General features: G+C 42.3%; 2 protein-coding genes across 5 annotated transcripts; one reads left to right on the top strand and one right to left on the bottom strand.

Annotated features, from left to right (window-relative positions):
* rcn3 (reticulocalbin 3, EF-hand calcium binding domain) lies at nucleotides 1-7719 on the top strand. Of its 3 annotated transcripts, none has more exons than XM_069177305.1 (8): nucleotides 1-71; nucleotides 1045-1271; nucleotides 2427-2620; nucleotides 2913-3085; nucleotides 3312-3372; nucleotides 3631-3722; nucleotides 3885-3992; nucleotides 7480-7719. In XM_069177305.1, the coding sequence occupies exons 2-8, from the start codon at nucleotides 1057-1059 to the stop codon at nucleotides 7585-7587; spliced, it is 951 nt and encodes a 316-aa protein (XP_069033406.1). In that variant the 5' UTR covers nucleotides 1-71; nucleotides 1045-1056; the 3' UTR covers nucleotides 7588-7719. The 3 variants fall into 3 exon arrangements, with proteins under 3 accessions (XP_069033406.1, XP_069033403.1, XP_069033404.1); XM_069177302.1 differs by lacking the exon at nucleotides 7480-7719 and adding an exon at nucleotides 4997-5461; XM_069177303.1 differs by lacking the exons at nucleotides 1-71; nucleotides 7480-7719 and adding an exon at nucleotides 4997-5461 and having other exon boundaries at nucleotides 965-1271.
* Nucleotides 7720-7748: 29 nt separating this feature from the next.
* Nucleotides 7749-14245, bottom strand: nosip (nitric oxide synthase interacting protein). 2 transcript variants are annotated; one of them, XM_069177306.1, is made up of 10 exons: nucleotides 14169-14245; nucleotides 13447-13976; nucleotides 12521-12626; nucleotides 11640-11721; nucleotides 11418-11553; nucleotides 10557-10708; nucleotides 9380-9496; nucleotides 9002-9072; nucleotides 8808-8916; nucleotides 7749-8181 (listed from the first exon to the last, which is right to left on the bottom strand). In XM_069177306.1, the coding sequence occupies exons 2-10, from the start codon at nucleotides 13514-13516 to the stop codon at nucleotides 8110-8112; spliced, it is 915 nt and encodes a 304-aa protein (XP_069033407.1). In that variant the 5' UTR covers nucleotides 13517-13976; nucleotides 14169-14245; the 3' UTR covers nucleotides 7749-8109. The 2 variants fall into 2 exon arrangements, with proteins under 2 accessions (XP_069033407.1, XP_069033408.1); XM_069177307.1 differs by having other exon boundaries at nucleotides 13447-13539; nucleotides 14169-14244.
* Between the last annotated feature and the right edge of the window lie 241 nt (nucleotides 14246-14486).

The following is a 14486-nucleotide window of genomic DNA, read 5'->3' as shown; positions in this document are numbered from 1 at the left end:
TTTTAACTGCAGTGCCAACGCGGACTGATTGCTGTTAAATCACTGCAAAGGGAGGAGACGTCCGGAGGCTGGTGAGTTCATCTTTTCATTGATATCAGAAATACAGCATCCTACAGTGTTCACTGAAGCTGCTGTGGGTCAGATATCATCTAAAGCATTTAGTTCAGTTAGTTTACAGCAACAAGAAAGAGAAACTGTGGAAGTTCTTCTTCAACAGAGACTGAAAAAATGAAGCTCAGTGGTACATTGTAGGAGTATACAGTGTCATTTTATGACTTATTGTGAATTTAACGTTTATTAAAGAAACATGTTGTGGAATATAAATCAGTTTTAACTTTCACTTCATCTTCAAGTGCCTTCATTCTTTCATCTGCAGCAGTGAAAGGTTTCTGGCTGTCACAGTGATCGGTTCCTCCTCCTGAACTATTTTGAGGATATAATGAAAAAGTGGTATTTCTTTAAGTTTACATGCTAATAAGATGGTTTAATTTGGTCTTTTATGTCAAACAGTAGGATTTATGTAACAGGGCCGGCTGTACTTGAACATGTGGTGAACGAAGCTGTAGAAAGTTTTATCTCTTGGCACATTTCTGATTGCTTTAATGACACATTAAAAAAAAATACCAAACTCCTTTAAATTCAAATAAAGAAATGCACACAACATTTCATTTTCTAAGCTGACTCAGCAGTTTTACATTGATCCAGTCTGATCGTGCTAACATTCAACATGCCCGACGGTTTCGGTGGCATGACTCCAGATGAATGTGAGTGACCTGTGAGAGATGCTGACGGACACCAGTCCGTCTTTATTCCCTCCGTTTCAGGCTCTGACCATGTGGAGGCGCTGTAGGCTGAAAACATTTATTCCAGGCAATTCAATCAGCACTTTAAACCTGTGAATCTTCTTCTCTGTATTTTATGTAGTTTACGTATATTTTTCATGGGTGTGCTTTGTGTCCTGTTGTCATTTTTGTTTTTTGTTTTTTCCGTTCTCATTTGATCTTTCGTCTTCATGCACGTCTGCCTTTTTGTCTCCACCCCCAGAGGTCAGTCACGATGCTGCTGAATTCACTGCTACCCCTCTTCGTCCTGGCGGCTGCAGCCTTCGCTGTCCCGGCTCAGGAGAAGCGCATCCATCACCACGCTGACCTGAGCGATCGCGTCCACGACGATGCTCAGGGCTTCCAGTACGACCACGAGGCCTTTCTGGGCAAGGAGGAGTCCAAGACCTTCGACCAGCTGACCCCCGAGGAGAGCAAAGACAAACTCGCGTAGGTTTGACTGGAGCGCTGCTCCATCCTTCCTTCCTGCTCCATCCTTCCTTCCTGCTCCATCCTTCCTTCCTGCTCCATCCTTCCTTCCTGCTCCATCCTTCCTTCCTGCTCCATCCTTCCTTCCTGCTCCATCCTTCCTTCCTGCTCCATCCTTCCTTCCTGCTCCATCCTTCCTTCCTGCTGCCTCCGACAGCCTCAGCGAGGTCTCCTCCAGGATTCTGTTGCAGCAGCAGGATGTTGTGCAACAACTGACCCGTTCAGATGCATCGCTGCAGGAAAAGCTAAACATGACCTTCCAATAGTTACAGATAGTCATGTCTGCCGTGTTATTTGAATCATGCAGTAAAGTTAAATCAACTGCGATTAAACCTTAAACCTTGCATTTGAATTGTATTTATATAATGATATATTGTTGTGTAATCTGATAGTCTGAATATATTGATTTCATTCTGTAGTTTGTGAAGAAAAACAATTAGATTATTGTAGTTATGGATGAACTGTTAAAGCCACCACAACCAAAACAACAAAGTAGCTACAACAATATAACTGAGTCAACAAATAATAAGTTATTTTTTAACCGAAATAAATTGTTTTTTGTTTTTGTTCACTTTAAGTCACTATAATAATCAGTTTAGTAGGCAGTGAGATTCGTATTCAAAGAGGACGGTCCAGTTTAGTGTCTTTTTGTGTGTCAACGTTTTAAGATAGAAAACCTCAGAAACCTTCTGCAGCTTTCCCAAGAAATATTATAATAATGGAAAAATAAAAAGTCTTCTGCACAACAACCCCCTTTAAATAATTACTCATTTAAAGTCAGTTACAAGGAGAAATGACGGTTGTTATATATAAATAATCTCACGCATGCTATAAGACCGACCACGTGCTTCAGTGATGCTGCTGTAATCAGAATGTAATAGCAAGTGAAATCTAAGTTTATTTGTATATTGCAGAATCACAGATGTCTTCTCAGGGCATTTAAAGCTCAAGACCTTTCAGTATTATCGAGAGAAACCCAACGATTCACCTTTGAGCAGCACCTGGTGAAAGCAGTTATTGACCTCTGAACCGGACCTATGACGGCCGGCCTCGGGTCTGAGCAGCTGATCCGACCTTTGACCCCGGCTGTAACCCTGACTCCTTCTCTCCCTACAGGAAGATCGTGGACCGCATCGACACGGACAAGGACGGCTACGTCAGCCACGCAGAGCTGCACTACTGGATCAAACACCGGCAGAGGAGGTACATCGAGGAGAACGTGAACAAACACTGGAAGGACTACGACAAGAACCAGGACGGAAAGATCGGCTGGGAGGAGTACAAGAACACCACCTACGGCTTCTACTTGGGTAACAGATGGAGCTCCGCCTCCTCCTTCCTTCCTTCCTTTCCTTCTTTCCTTCTCTTTTCTTCCTCTTTTTTCAACAGTAATCACACTAACATAACTGATAAAATAACTTTCTGTCAGTTGTCTAAACTATTTGCTAGCTGATCTTCATCAGCACTTCAATGACCTCCGCACACCTAAAAGACCCTTTTTGCAACACGTGATTGGACCACTCAGAGATATTTAAGAGACCAGCGTCTGTATGAAACAACAGGATGCTCTGAGTGCTGAACGTGGAGGTTTTCCCTCTTCAGGGGAGGAGTTTGATGACATTGATGACAAGGCCACCTACAAGTCCATGCTCACCCGGGACGAGAGGCGCTTCAAGTCGGCTGACCGAGACGGTGACGGCATCGCCACACGTGAGGAGTTCACCGCCTTCCTTCATCCCGAGGAGTTCGATCACATGACGGACGTGATAGTGCAGGTAAACTCTGGTGTCTTAGTCATGTGAGCGACGGATGGAGATGTCAGTGTGGGCGGGACGAAAATATTGCTGCATCTATTCCATCATCAATTTCAAGACATTTATCTTCCCCAGAGGAACTGATCTTTTTATCGAGCACCATCATCAAGTTAAAATTAAAATTAGTTCAAGTTAAATTAACTTCTGTTAATGGATCATTGTAAGAACTGAATCTTTTCTCATTCAGGAAACGGTGGAGGACATCGATAAGAACGGAGACGGCAAGATCGACATCAATGAATACATCGGTAGGCGGCTCAGACTTTCTCTCCGACCGGCTCCATCTCTCATAGAGGAGGTGATCTCCCCTGGAGGAGATCTCTCCAGGAAGAGGTGATCTCTCCTGGAAGAGGTGATCTCTCCTGGAGGAGGTGATCTCTCCTGGAGGAGGTGATCTCTCCAGGAGGAGGTGATCTCTCCTGGAGGAGGTGATCTCTCCTGGAAGAGGTGATCTCTCCTGGAGGAGGTGATCTCTCCTGAATGTGTGTGTTGCTGCTTCTCCTCAGGTGACATGTACACGACGGAGGATGGCGAAGGAGAGCCCGACTGGGTCCAGACGGAGAGGAAGCATTTCAACGAGTTCAGAGACACCAACAAGGTCGAAACATTTTGAAACACTCACATATTGTCACAAAAGCTAACGGGTTAATAACCAGGAGGTGAAGCAGCAACAGGCTGTTGGAGAGTCCAGGCCTCCTCTCAGCCAGAAGGACCAACACTGCTCGCTCTGAGGGTCACTTTTATATTCTGTGTTGTGCAGGACGGAGTCATGGACGGTGGCGAAGTGGCCAACTGGATTCTTCCAGGAGAAGTGGACCACGCTGACAATGAAGCCAAACACTTGATCCATGAGACGGACACGGACAAGGTACACCGGTCACTGCTCGAATGCTTTTACTCTTCGTTTTTAGAATTCAACATCACTACGTAGCACTGAAACTACCGGTTTATTCGGGAACGAAGCAGCTGTGATGCAGCTCCTTGTAGGTAGTAAATTCATTCAGCTAAAAAAAGACTTGTTTTTGGGGGCGTGTCTGTTTGATTGACAGGCCTGTGGTGCAGTCAGGTTACAGCTACCGGTGGGCGGGACGTAGTATCGTCAGGTTTCCAATCAGATCGGTCAGATCCACCGCTGGCTCCTCCCCCAGCTCGTCCAAATATGGTCACTTCCTGCTCCAAACCGCTTCGAACTAGCAAAGATGGTGAAGGACAGAATCTGAACTGGAGGATTCATAACGTTCACAAAGATTCAATTTCAGAATATCATCATGTCAGGATATATTGAGAGATGGACAAACACACTGTTGGCTTTGGTCTTTGGAGACAGTAAGAAAAATAAAGCACAATGCCAATCATATCCTTTAAAGCATGACAAATAATGTTATTTTTTATTATTTTATTAGAAGTACCAAGCAAAATGTAACAGCAACTCATCAGTGATTTTCAGCAAATGTCATTAAAAATCACTGATGACTTACTTCCTTAATTTTTTTAGCAGAGACAGAAGGACAGATGACCTTATTAATCCTTACATTCCCATAAAACTTAAACCAAATGATGAAAAAAAAAAAAAAAAACTAAATGCATACAAATATTTGAAATACACAATAACTAGAATATAAAATAAAGAAAATATGGAGATTGAACTAACAGCAGAACCACACTGTTCAATATAACACAAGAGGACAGTCATAATTGTTTCAATTGTATTTACGAACGATGGAAATAATTTGCTTAATTGTGGGTTCATTATTAACAGTCTTCTCTCTGTGTCTTGTTCTCTCTGACTGATTTCTTTCATCACTTCTTCCTCCTCTTTCCTCCTGTCAATCATAAACCAATAAACCCATGTTGGATGGAATCAAACAACAGGACGAGAAAATCACCAAGAAGGAGATTCTGGCCAACTGGAACCTGTTTGTGGGCAGTCAGGCCACCAATTATGGGGAAGATCTAACGAAGAGACATGACGAACTTTGATGAGCTGTCACGGTCTGATAGAAGCTCAGTCGGGTTTATATTTCACTACCATGGAGAATTTGATTACTGTGGTATTAGGGGGAGGGGGCATGGGGAGGGGGGGGGCTCATTAAAGTCAGTACAGTGTGGGACTCTGGGTAATGCTGTAATCAAGGGTATAACATTGTACTCTTGTCCACACATGCACATACACACGTTGACATGTACACTTCAGGATGCTGTGACATACTGTGTATGTGACTACAGGTGATGCTGATAAACAAAGTTCTTCCATTCACATATCAATTCGATCTATTTCATTGTAACTGAGATGAAAACATATTGCTTTTGTTCAGTAAAAAGAAAGAAAGAAAGAAAGAAAGAAAGAAAGAAAGAAAGAAAGAAAGAAAGAAAGAAAGAAAGAAAGAAAAAGATTCAGTGTAAAATGTGTGGGTAAAATCAACATGTTGTTTCTCTAGAGGCCCGAGACGTTCAAACTCGGTCTCTTCTTTTTATATAATTTAAAATATGTGAACATCTACATTTTGGATTGGAAGAAGGAAAACGAGGTGAGTTGAAGGGCTTTGTTACTGACTGTTTGGGGTTTAACTATTAAAGTCTTGGTTTTTTTCTACAAATGGAGTTTTTATTTTATTACAACTCATTCATGAACTTTAGTCACAAAACTGTATGACACAGAATGATTGTAATGATTGTGAATGTCATGAATTGAACAGCGGAGCTCTCTACTGGTGTGGGAGGTGCTGCTGGTTCCTGGCAGGTTGATCTTGAAGCAGTGTCAGAAAAAATAAGGTCCATTTAATATTAATATAACTCAGTTCATTTTCAGTCGCCTAATTTACCGACGTCCATAAACGTCTCACCGAGCGAGCTCGTGGTGTGAAAACATTCAGCGACCGGAGAACCCGCTGCGACAAGAGGAGGAAGAGGAGGAAGAGGAGGAAGAGGAGATCCAGAAGAGCGAAGCTGGACATGTACACGTTCCCAGGAGGTATTGAGTGAACTCCCTGCTGAGCCGCAGCGTCTCTGTGGAGGGAGAAGTTCTCCTCGGCTCGAGCTCCGTCGGCCGTTTCTGCCCAATTAACCGGATTATCCCGGTGAGAAGATACCGGAGGTTAGTTTGGTCATTGAGTTTTGGGTCCGACAATTGTGAGTAATTTACTCGAGAAACATAGTGAAGCAAAACCAGTTAGGATAACAAGATTTGGTGTGATGGGAATTAATCATTTTCTTTCATATTTCAGACGACATGCTATAGTATGTCACACTCATATATATATATATATATATATATATATATATATATATATATATATATATATCTACACATATATACACACACACACATATATATATACACACATATATACTTAATATTGTTGGTCAGTCCTCAGAAGTGGTATCAAACTAGAAAAAAAGAATGACATGTTAAATGAATGAATCAGGATTAAAGTGTTCAATAACACAGCAGGACATAAGACGGAGCTCGGTGGGAAATGAACTTTCATTGTCCACTCAAAGAAAATCCCATCCGCTGGATCTGCTCCTGAGACGGTGTAAAGTCTTAAAGTCACTGATGTGTGCTGTTAGACTCACACAGGTGTGTTAGCACAATATTAAGACTGTTCTCACAATGTCATTTAAACTAAGCCAATATTAGGAGAACTGGATCCCTGATAGCAGCAGGGTTTAAAGAAAGGATTTATTAAAATAAAACATTCCTGTGTATTGACTTAATGATTAATATCAACTGCTGGATATAATATGGAACATACAATAATATAATGATGAGCACACAAAAGACTTTGTATTATTTGTTCATGAGAAGCAGTGCTCCCATCTCACTCTGAAATTTTAAATTAGATTAAACGGACTAATTTCTCTCATGAGTATCGTTTCCTCACCGGTTAATGTCATAAAGCCCCAAAAGGTTTGGTCACCTGCTTTTTGGTCATTTCATTAAAATGGGCAGAAAACTTGAAAGTTTGCATCAACTGCATTATTGTACGAGACTTAGGCCGATGTGTTCATTGTATCCTGTAATCATACAGCTAAGCTGATATATCCTCATGTTAAATGTTCCACTGTATTAAGTTGAACTGCAGAGTTTTCGCTAAAAATACGAGCCCCGAGTTACAACCTCAACTCAAACGATGAGGGACTCCATCCAAAGTCAGAACTTCACTGTGCAGCTCCAAGACATGTCATTTTGGAGAAAACAGGTAAAACACCGACGTCCTGTTGCAGAACTTTAAAGGTGTTCGTAGACTTCTTCCGTCGTTTGGCTGCACTGTACAAATGATGAAGTATTGATAAATGCTATTGATCCCGTCAGGAACATATTGAACCCCCCCGTCCTCTGCTCCGCTCTGCAGGACGGCCGTCTGAGTCTCTCCGAGCTGCTCGACAAGGCGGACTTCGTCAAGACGAGCACCATCACCGACTACGGAGGGATGACGCTGGACGAACACGACGAACTGTGATGTTTTAAAGATGGGGAGGTTTTGTCTTCGGTCAGCGTGAGCAGCTCACATTCAGAACACCGCAAACCTGCTGAGAACAGGCCGAACACACGGCCGCTTCTTTCAAGTCAATTTATCTCCCAAACTACAGACAATAAAAACACGTTTATTGACACTTGAAATCCATGAGGTGCCTTTTTGTCTGCTTTAATGTCAAAATATCGTGATATAACATGAATCTATATTTAATGGATGAGTATATTAATAATACGATTTATTATCACAGAACAAAATCTGTGTCTGCAGGCTCCACTGAAATAATGAAATATCTATTGTATAAACACAATGAAGGTACAGTCCAGATTTCAAAAAACAAAATGAAGTTCAGAATTAATTCAACAGACTTTAGTTTACATGCCAGTTAAGAAACAAAAATATGACAATAAATGCCACAAATGATCTGAAAGCTGTTGACATGTTGGGAGAGGAAGTTACAAAAGATCAGGCTTCACAGAACGAGGACGCTTCAGATCCTCCGTCGTCTCACACCTGCATCACTGGACGAGCCTCTTTGGCGCGGAGGTCGACCCCGGAGGCCGCGAAGCCGGTTCCACCCTGTCGGAACACGACAGACCATCATCATCACCACGGCAACGCCACGCAACACGTTCACCTCGGAGCATGAGAACAGTTCAGAGTAGCAGAGACTGAAACCAGAGTGAATCCTGTTTCTGCAGCGACGCACGGCATCACGGTACGAGCAGGGCTCCGAAAATATCACAGTATTAAAGGAGAACATAATTAATCTATTATTATCATTCTTATTATCGCCGTTATCGGTTACATTTTTTAAGGTGCCGTCAGAAGTGTTTTACACTTTTAACTCACACATACGTTGGCACCTCGAGCTGGAAACGGTTTTGGAGCCTGGATGTGGAAAATGAATTGAACAGTGATTGAGGTTTGAACATCGGTTATTTGTCAGTTATTAAAGTTATAAACGGGACCAGATGTTTGATGTGTTTCCTCCTTTTAGAGAAACTCTGCATCCACATTTTTTGCAAACTGGACATCCGTCCTCGAGGAAAACCTCACGGTCATTTTTAAGATGTCCAAAGTTATGAATCCACCAGTATTCTCCGATATCGCTGAAACCCAAAGTACCGGACGGAGACAGAAATCCTCCCGACGCGTTGAGAGAAGCAGCAGCACTCAGGTGGAAATGCTTTAAAAAGACGTACCCTCTGCAGCGGGATGATGTCCCTCTCCGACAGCTTGTCTCCAGACACGGGATCAGTCATGTCCTTCTTGATCAACCTCTCCACACACTCCTGAGTCACCACGGTGCCCCTGAACACAACACAGAGAGCGTCACTGTCCCCGCAGAGTCCCAACAGAGGACTGAACATCCCGGCGGACGGAGGCGGGAACTCACGAGGGTCTCAGGACCGCACAGGGGACGCTGTTCCCCAGGACATCTCTGGTTACCACACACGCGTATCTGTCCTGAAGAGAGAGGACGGGAGGACAGAGGGAACCACAGCTTTACAAAAACACAAGGTCGGAGCTGGAGTTGTTGCATAAATGCTCAAATGTAGCTGAGAAGATGTCCGAATACAGACGTGAGTATAAATACAATAAAAACTCCACGAATTAGGTCATTAAATAATCACATTGTTCCATCACACTGACCAACGAAATATTAATCAGTATCAGTAAACAGCATCTTCCTCCTCATTGTTGGTTTGTTGGCAATGAGAAAATAAACCCGTCACTGCAGATGATTGACAGCTGTCTTCAGCTTCCTACTGACCTGCCGGTTGAGCAGAGCCACTCGGTCCAGACTCGGGTCCAACGGGGTGAAACGCACCGTAATCAGCTCGTTCATCTTAATGGGACGTCCGGACATGGGACACAACACAGCCTTACTCTGAGAGGGAGGAGGGGAGGGGAGGGGAGGGGAGGGGAGGAGAGGAGAGGAGAGGAGAGGAGAGGAGAGGAGAGGAGAGGAGAGGAGAGGAGAGGAGTTACAAACAGGGATGTCTGAACGTCCTATTTCTCAGATCATGACTGACCTCCAGCTGTGAGGTGAAACTGTTGATTGACAGGTTTCCAGCTTTGATCTGAGGTCAGCCTGCTGCCTTCAGAGTGTCAACATGAAACAGACGAACCAAACAGTCGGAGGATATCTTGACATCCACATTTAAACCTGGTAACAACGTGAAGGGAGTAAAACATCTGCTGGAAACCAGTTTGTCACAGTTCAGCCAACATCTGCTAATGTTTTTTATCCCTCTGCTGCTTTCACATTATAAATACAATTAAAAAATAAGTATGATTGCATAAATAACGATATGAAATATCTAATTACGTGCATTATTTTCCCCAAAAAAGACAACAGGAGGTTTTATTTGTATCTCAAAGCGACCAGACGGTGGGCAGAGAGGTACGGTGGCCCTGACAACGGGTAAATATCGCCACCTACTGGACAAGAGAAGAGCAGCATTCAGAAAACCTGTTTCCCTGAGCCAACAAAGCCTGACAGATAACGACACCTATAGAAACATGTCATCACTACAATACAGTCGACTGCAGCAAAGAGACAATAGTTGTCAATTAAAAAGAGTTATCCTGTTTTTCTGGTTTGTTTGAAATTTCTTCCACCTCTCTGCTCAAAGAAGAAAAATAGATTTTACAGGCTGATCTGATCTCACTGTGTATCATTAGTTATAACATCTATTTATACTTCAGTGATTTTAAAACCTGGTTGTGCTGCAGCCTTTCTGTTGATCTAAGTGAAACAGAAATACTGAGTCTGACCTGGTTTTAACTCCAACATGAAAGTGACCACGGTGCTGCTGACTCAGACCAACATGTTCACTACCAACAGGGTGTATAAGGAGGTTCCTGAAACTGCTGCCAGCGATCCATCAGAGAGCTCAGTTCAAATGTATTTAACAAACAGGTAGAAACCAGGTGGAGCCACTCACTGGTTTCTTGATGAGCGTGGGTTTGGACTCTGGAGTCAGAGAGGGGATCCAGAAGCTGGGCAGACTCTGGCTGGAGGAGGCGGCTGAAGCAGCGGAGGCCGGTTCTCCGGAGCTGCTCCCCGGTTGGACCTTCTCGCTGCCCGTGCTCTGTCCTGAGGGAGGAAACGGGAGCAATCCATCGTTTCTACGGTCTGAACATCGAAAACACACGTTCACCAATAACTGCTCCGACTGTGACCGGAGGCAGAAGAAATGTGAAGCAGGATAGAAGATAAAGACCACCGACAAGAACTGCATCCACTCTTCTGCCGTTTAGTCTCCAACATAAGAGAAGTCATTTATTTCCAGACAGATCTAACTGAACGTTAAATAAATATAATATCAGAGAACATTTACACACAAAACCATTTGTTTGAAAATGTTGAGTTACTGTTCCTCAGTGGCATTTATGAGCTTCATACTAATGAGCTATATGAGCTGTGTCTCGGGTCAAAGGTCACGTCCTTCATAAACCACAAAGGTCTGAGGGTACCGAGGATTTCCTGTATGTGCCGTCTGCTGGTCCCGCCCTTGTGTTCCTGTTACCTAGCAACCACGACAGCTGCAGAGCGGAACACAGCTGGACGATGGAGCCAGAATCATTTATCCATCATTTATTAAAGCAGATGAAGATACTTCAGTGTCAATTTATAGCGATTCTTATTTAACTTTGACGATATAATTTACTCATGTGCTGTACTTGAGTATAAATGAGGGATTTCTACTTTGGTGTTTCCATCTTATGAAACGTAATAATTCTTCTCCACCTTTCCAGCTGGTTCCCTGCAGGTGTCCAGAGGAGGTGCAGCTACAGGAACCCACCTGATGTGAACGGGTTGATGGGTTTGGACACGATGCTGTTCTCCCGGGTCTTGAACCGCTGCACTCGCTCTCTCTCCTCCGACTTGGACTCCAGCTGGCTGCTGCTCTTCTGCACTTGTTTCTGCTTCTCGTAAGCCTGAAGAATTAAAAGGAAGAACGTACAGATACAAACCCCCAAATTCAAGAAAAGAAGAGAGTCTGAGACATGAGTACGGAGCTCACCTTTAGTTTTTTGGCAATTTCTGTCTTCTGGTGGAGAATATATTCAAGGATGGCCTGTTTTTCATACAAGTATCCATCTGGACTGAAGACAGAAACAAGACACACAATGTTCGTACACATGTTCACATATTCAAGTTATACAGCGTGTTTGAGTGTCGGTGTATTTTAGGGTCGTTAAGCATCATTAAATACTTGGTAAATTGTTAAGAACTAATTCATTTATTTATTTTTTTTAAATATATGAACTCTGGGATATCCTGGCTAAAGTTAAAAAATTTCCCCTCGGGGATTAATAAAGTAAATACCTACCGACCTAAACGTATTGTAAATCGGCTGCTGCACCCAGCTTGACCACTAGGTGGAGCTTGTTACTGTGTGATGAGATGGAGTTCCAGGTGTGTTTACTGGTCACCTGTAAAAGCTGCACATATTCATCTGGATGAGGTGTAACTATTTAATATGAAAGCAGACTGATGTCTGCTGTGGGGTGCTTCGGGCAGCATGTTGTATTTTTACTGGATAATGTTTCTGTTGTTTTACTCTTGAAGGCAAAAAGGAAAAACGGGCCCGAATTATATTTGTAAGATGTGTCAACACATTTATTCACATCTGATTTACATGTTCCAACGAAGCCTGGACGTTGTGCCGCTTTGCTCTGCGTTTAATAGTTTGGATTTTATCGAGCTAATCGTTGCATAGCAACAGACGGGAGCTGGACGCTTACACCCGGATATGAACTCCATGTACTGTGGTGCTTACTTTCATGTTATTTAAATGATTAAATGAATTAAATTAAATGATTTATTGTGTACTCTGTGATGAACATGAGCTGGTAAAAAGCTGCTCTGTGAAAAAGTTCGCTGCGGTTCATAAAGACGTACGTCACCACCGGGTTCTGACACGGCTGCAGAGACAGACAGCAGCAGTCAAAGTCTTTGATGGCGTCTTTGCCCAGTCGGATGCTCTGAGTCCCGTAGCCGGACGCCGCTGAGCAGGATGACACACACAGAGACACAGAGAGACACACAGAGAGACACAGAGACACACAGAGACACACAGAGAGACACACAGAGACACAGAGACACACAGAGACACAGAGAGACACACAGAGAGACACAGAGACACACAGAGAGACACACAGAGACACAGAGAGACACACAGAGACACAGAGAGACACACAGACACACAGAGACACAGAGAGACACACAGAGACACACAGAGAGACACACAGAGAGACACAGAGAGACACACAGAGACACACAGAGACACAGAGACACAGAGAGACACACAGAGAGACACACAGAGACACACAGAGACACACGAGACACACAGAGACACAGAGACACACAGAGACACACAGAGAGACACACAGAGACACACAGAGACACACGAGACACACAGAGACACACGAGACACACACACACACAGAGAGACACAGAAAGACACACAGAGACACACGTTTCCATTATTATTCTGTGAACTTTGTATTTTCTTTACATTTCTAACATTACCTGGTTTCAAAGCTTCAGGTTTTTTTTTTACTGAATTTATTGTATTTATTTAGTAAAACCTTGTTTTTCAAATTTGTTTAAAATAAATCAAACTGATGGAAACTTAAATTCGTGATTAAATCCATCAGGCAGGAAACAATGTGTGAAGGTTCACCGAGTCTCCTCTGAAATAAAACCCTCTTTACATCTATCATAACGTTTATTATTATTATTATTATTATTAATAACTCGATGCTAATTATTGAGCTGGAAGAGGACAGAGACCGGGACATTGTCTCCCTGTCCTCGGGACTCACCTGTGTCCTTCTTCTTCTCGTGGTACGTGTACACAGCTCCGGCCGTGCAGTTCTTCCCATGTCGAGTCATCGTGCATCAGATTAATGTTGAATCTTGATTCAGATTAATGTTGAATCTTGATTCAGATTAATGTTGAATCTTGATTCAGATTAATGTTGAATCTTGATTCAGATTAATGTTGAATCTTGATTCAGATTAATGTTGAATCTTGATTCAGATTAATGTTGAATCTTGATTCAGATTAATGTTGAATCTTGATTCAGATTAATGTTGAATCTTAATTCAGATTAATGTTGAATCTTGATTCAGATTAATGTTGAATCTTGATTCAGATTAATGTTGAATCTTAATTCAGATTAATGTTGAATCTTAATTCAGATTAATGTTGAATCTTGATTCAGATTAATGTTGAATCTTAATTCAGATTAATGTTGAATCTTGATTCAGATTAATGTTGAATCTTGATTCAGATTAATGTTGAATCTTAATTCAGATTAATGTTGAATCTTAATTCAGATTAATGTTGAATCTTGAAGGAAGGAAAATACGATATCAATGTTGCTAAGATGCTAGCATTAGCTGCTAGGGTAAACACACAACTCGCATGCGCAGATAGAACGTACTTACAGATACGATCTATGTATCTATATATCTATATATCTATATATATATCTATATATATATCTATATATCTATATATCTATGTTATTAAAGCGTATACCTGCTGAAGAGATGCGCCTGTAATAAAAACCAAGCACGCTAACAACTCTCCTGCTAGCGCTTCTCCGTCTTCTTCGTCTTCTTCCTGTTGAGCGGTGGGCAGCCGCCTTATTGGTGCATTAGCGCCACCTTCTGCTCCGGAGTATGGACGAGATTAATATCAAATACAAAATGAATTAAATTAAATTATTACACGTTATCCTTTAGTCCTACTGTAAAATCTCTCTACCTACCTATACCTCCACATTACTGTATTCACATTATAAGAAACAAATTAAAAGTATCAGCAGTAACTTGTTTATCTAAACCTTTTTAAGTG

The sequence above is a fragment of the Embiotoca jacksoni genome, unplaced genomic scaffold (genome assembly GCF_022577435.1).
Source record: "Embiotoca jacksoni isolate LCO1_2020_lvr unplaced genomic scaffold, fEmbJac1.0.p SCAF_71, whole genome shotgun sequence".
Taxonomy (NCBI): Eukaryota; Metazoa; Chordata; class Actinopteri; family Embiotocidae; genus Embiotoca; species Embiotoca jacksoni.
This window is presented reverse-complemented; position numbering and strand designations above follow the sequence as displayed.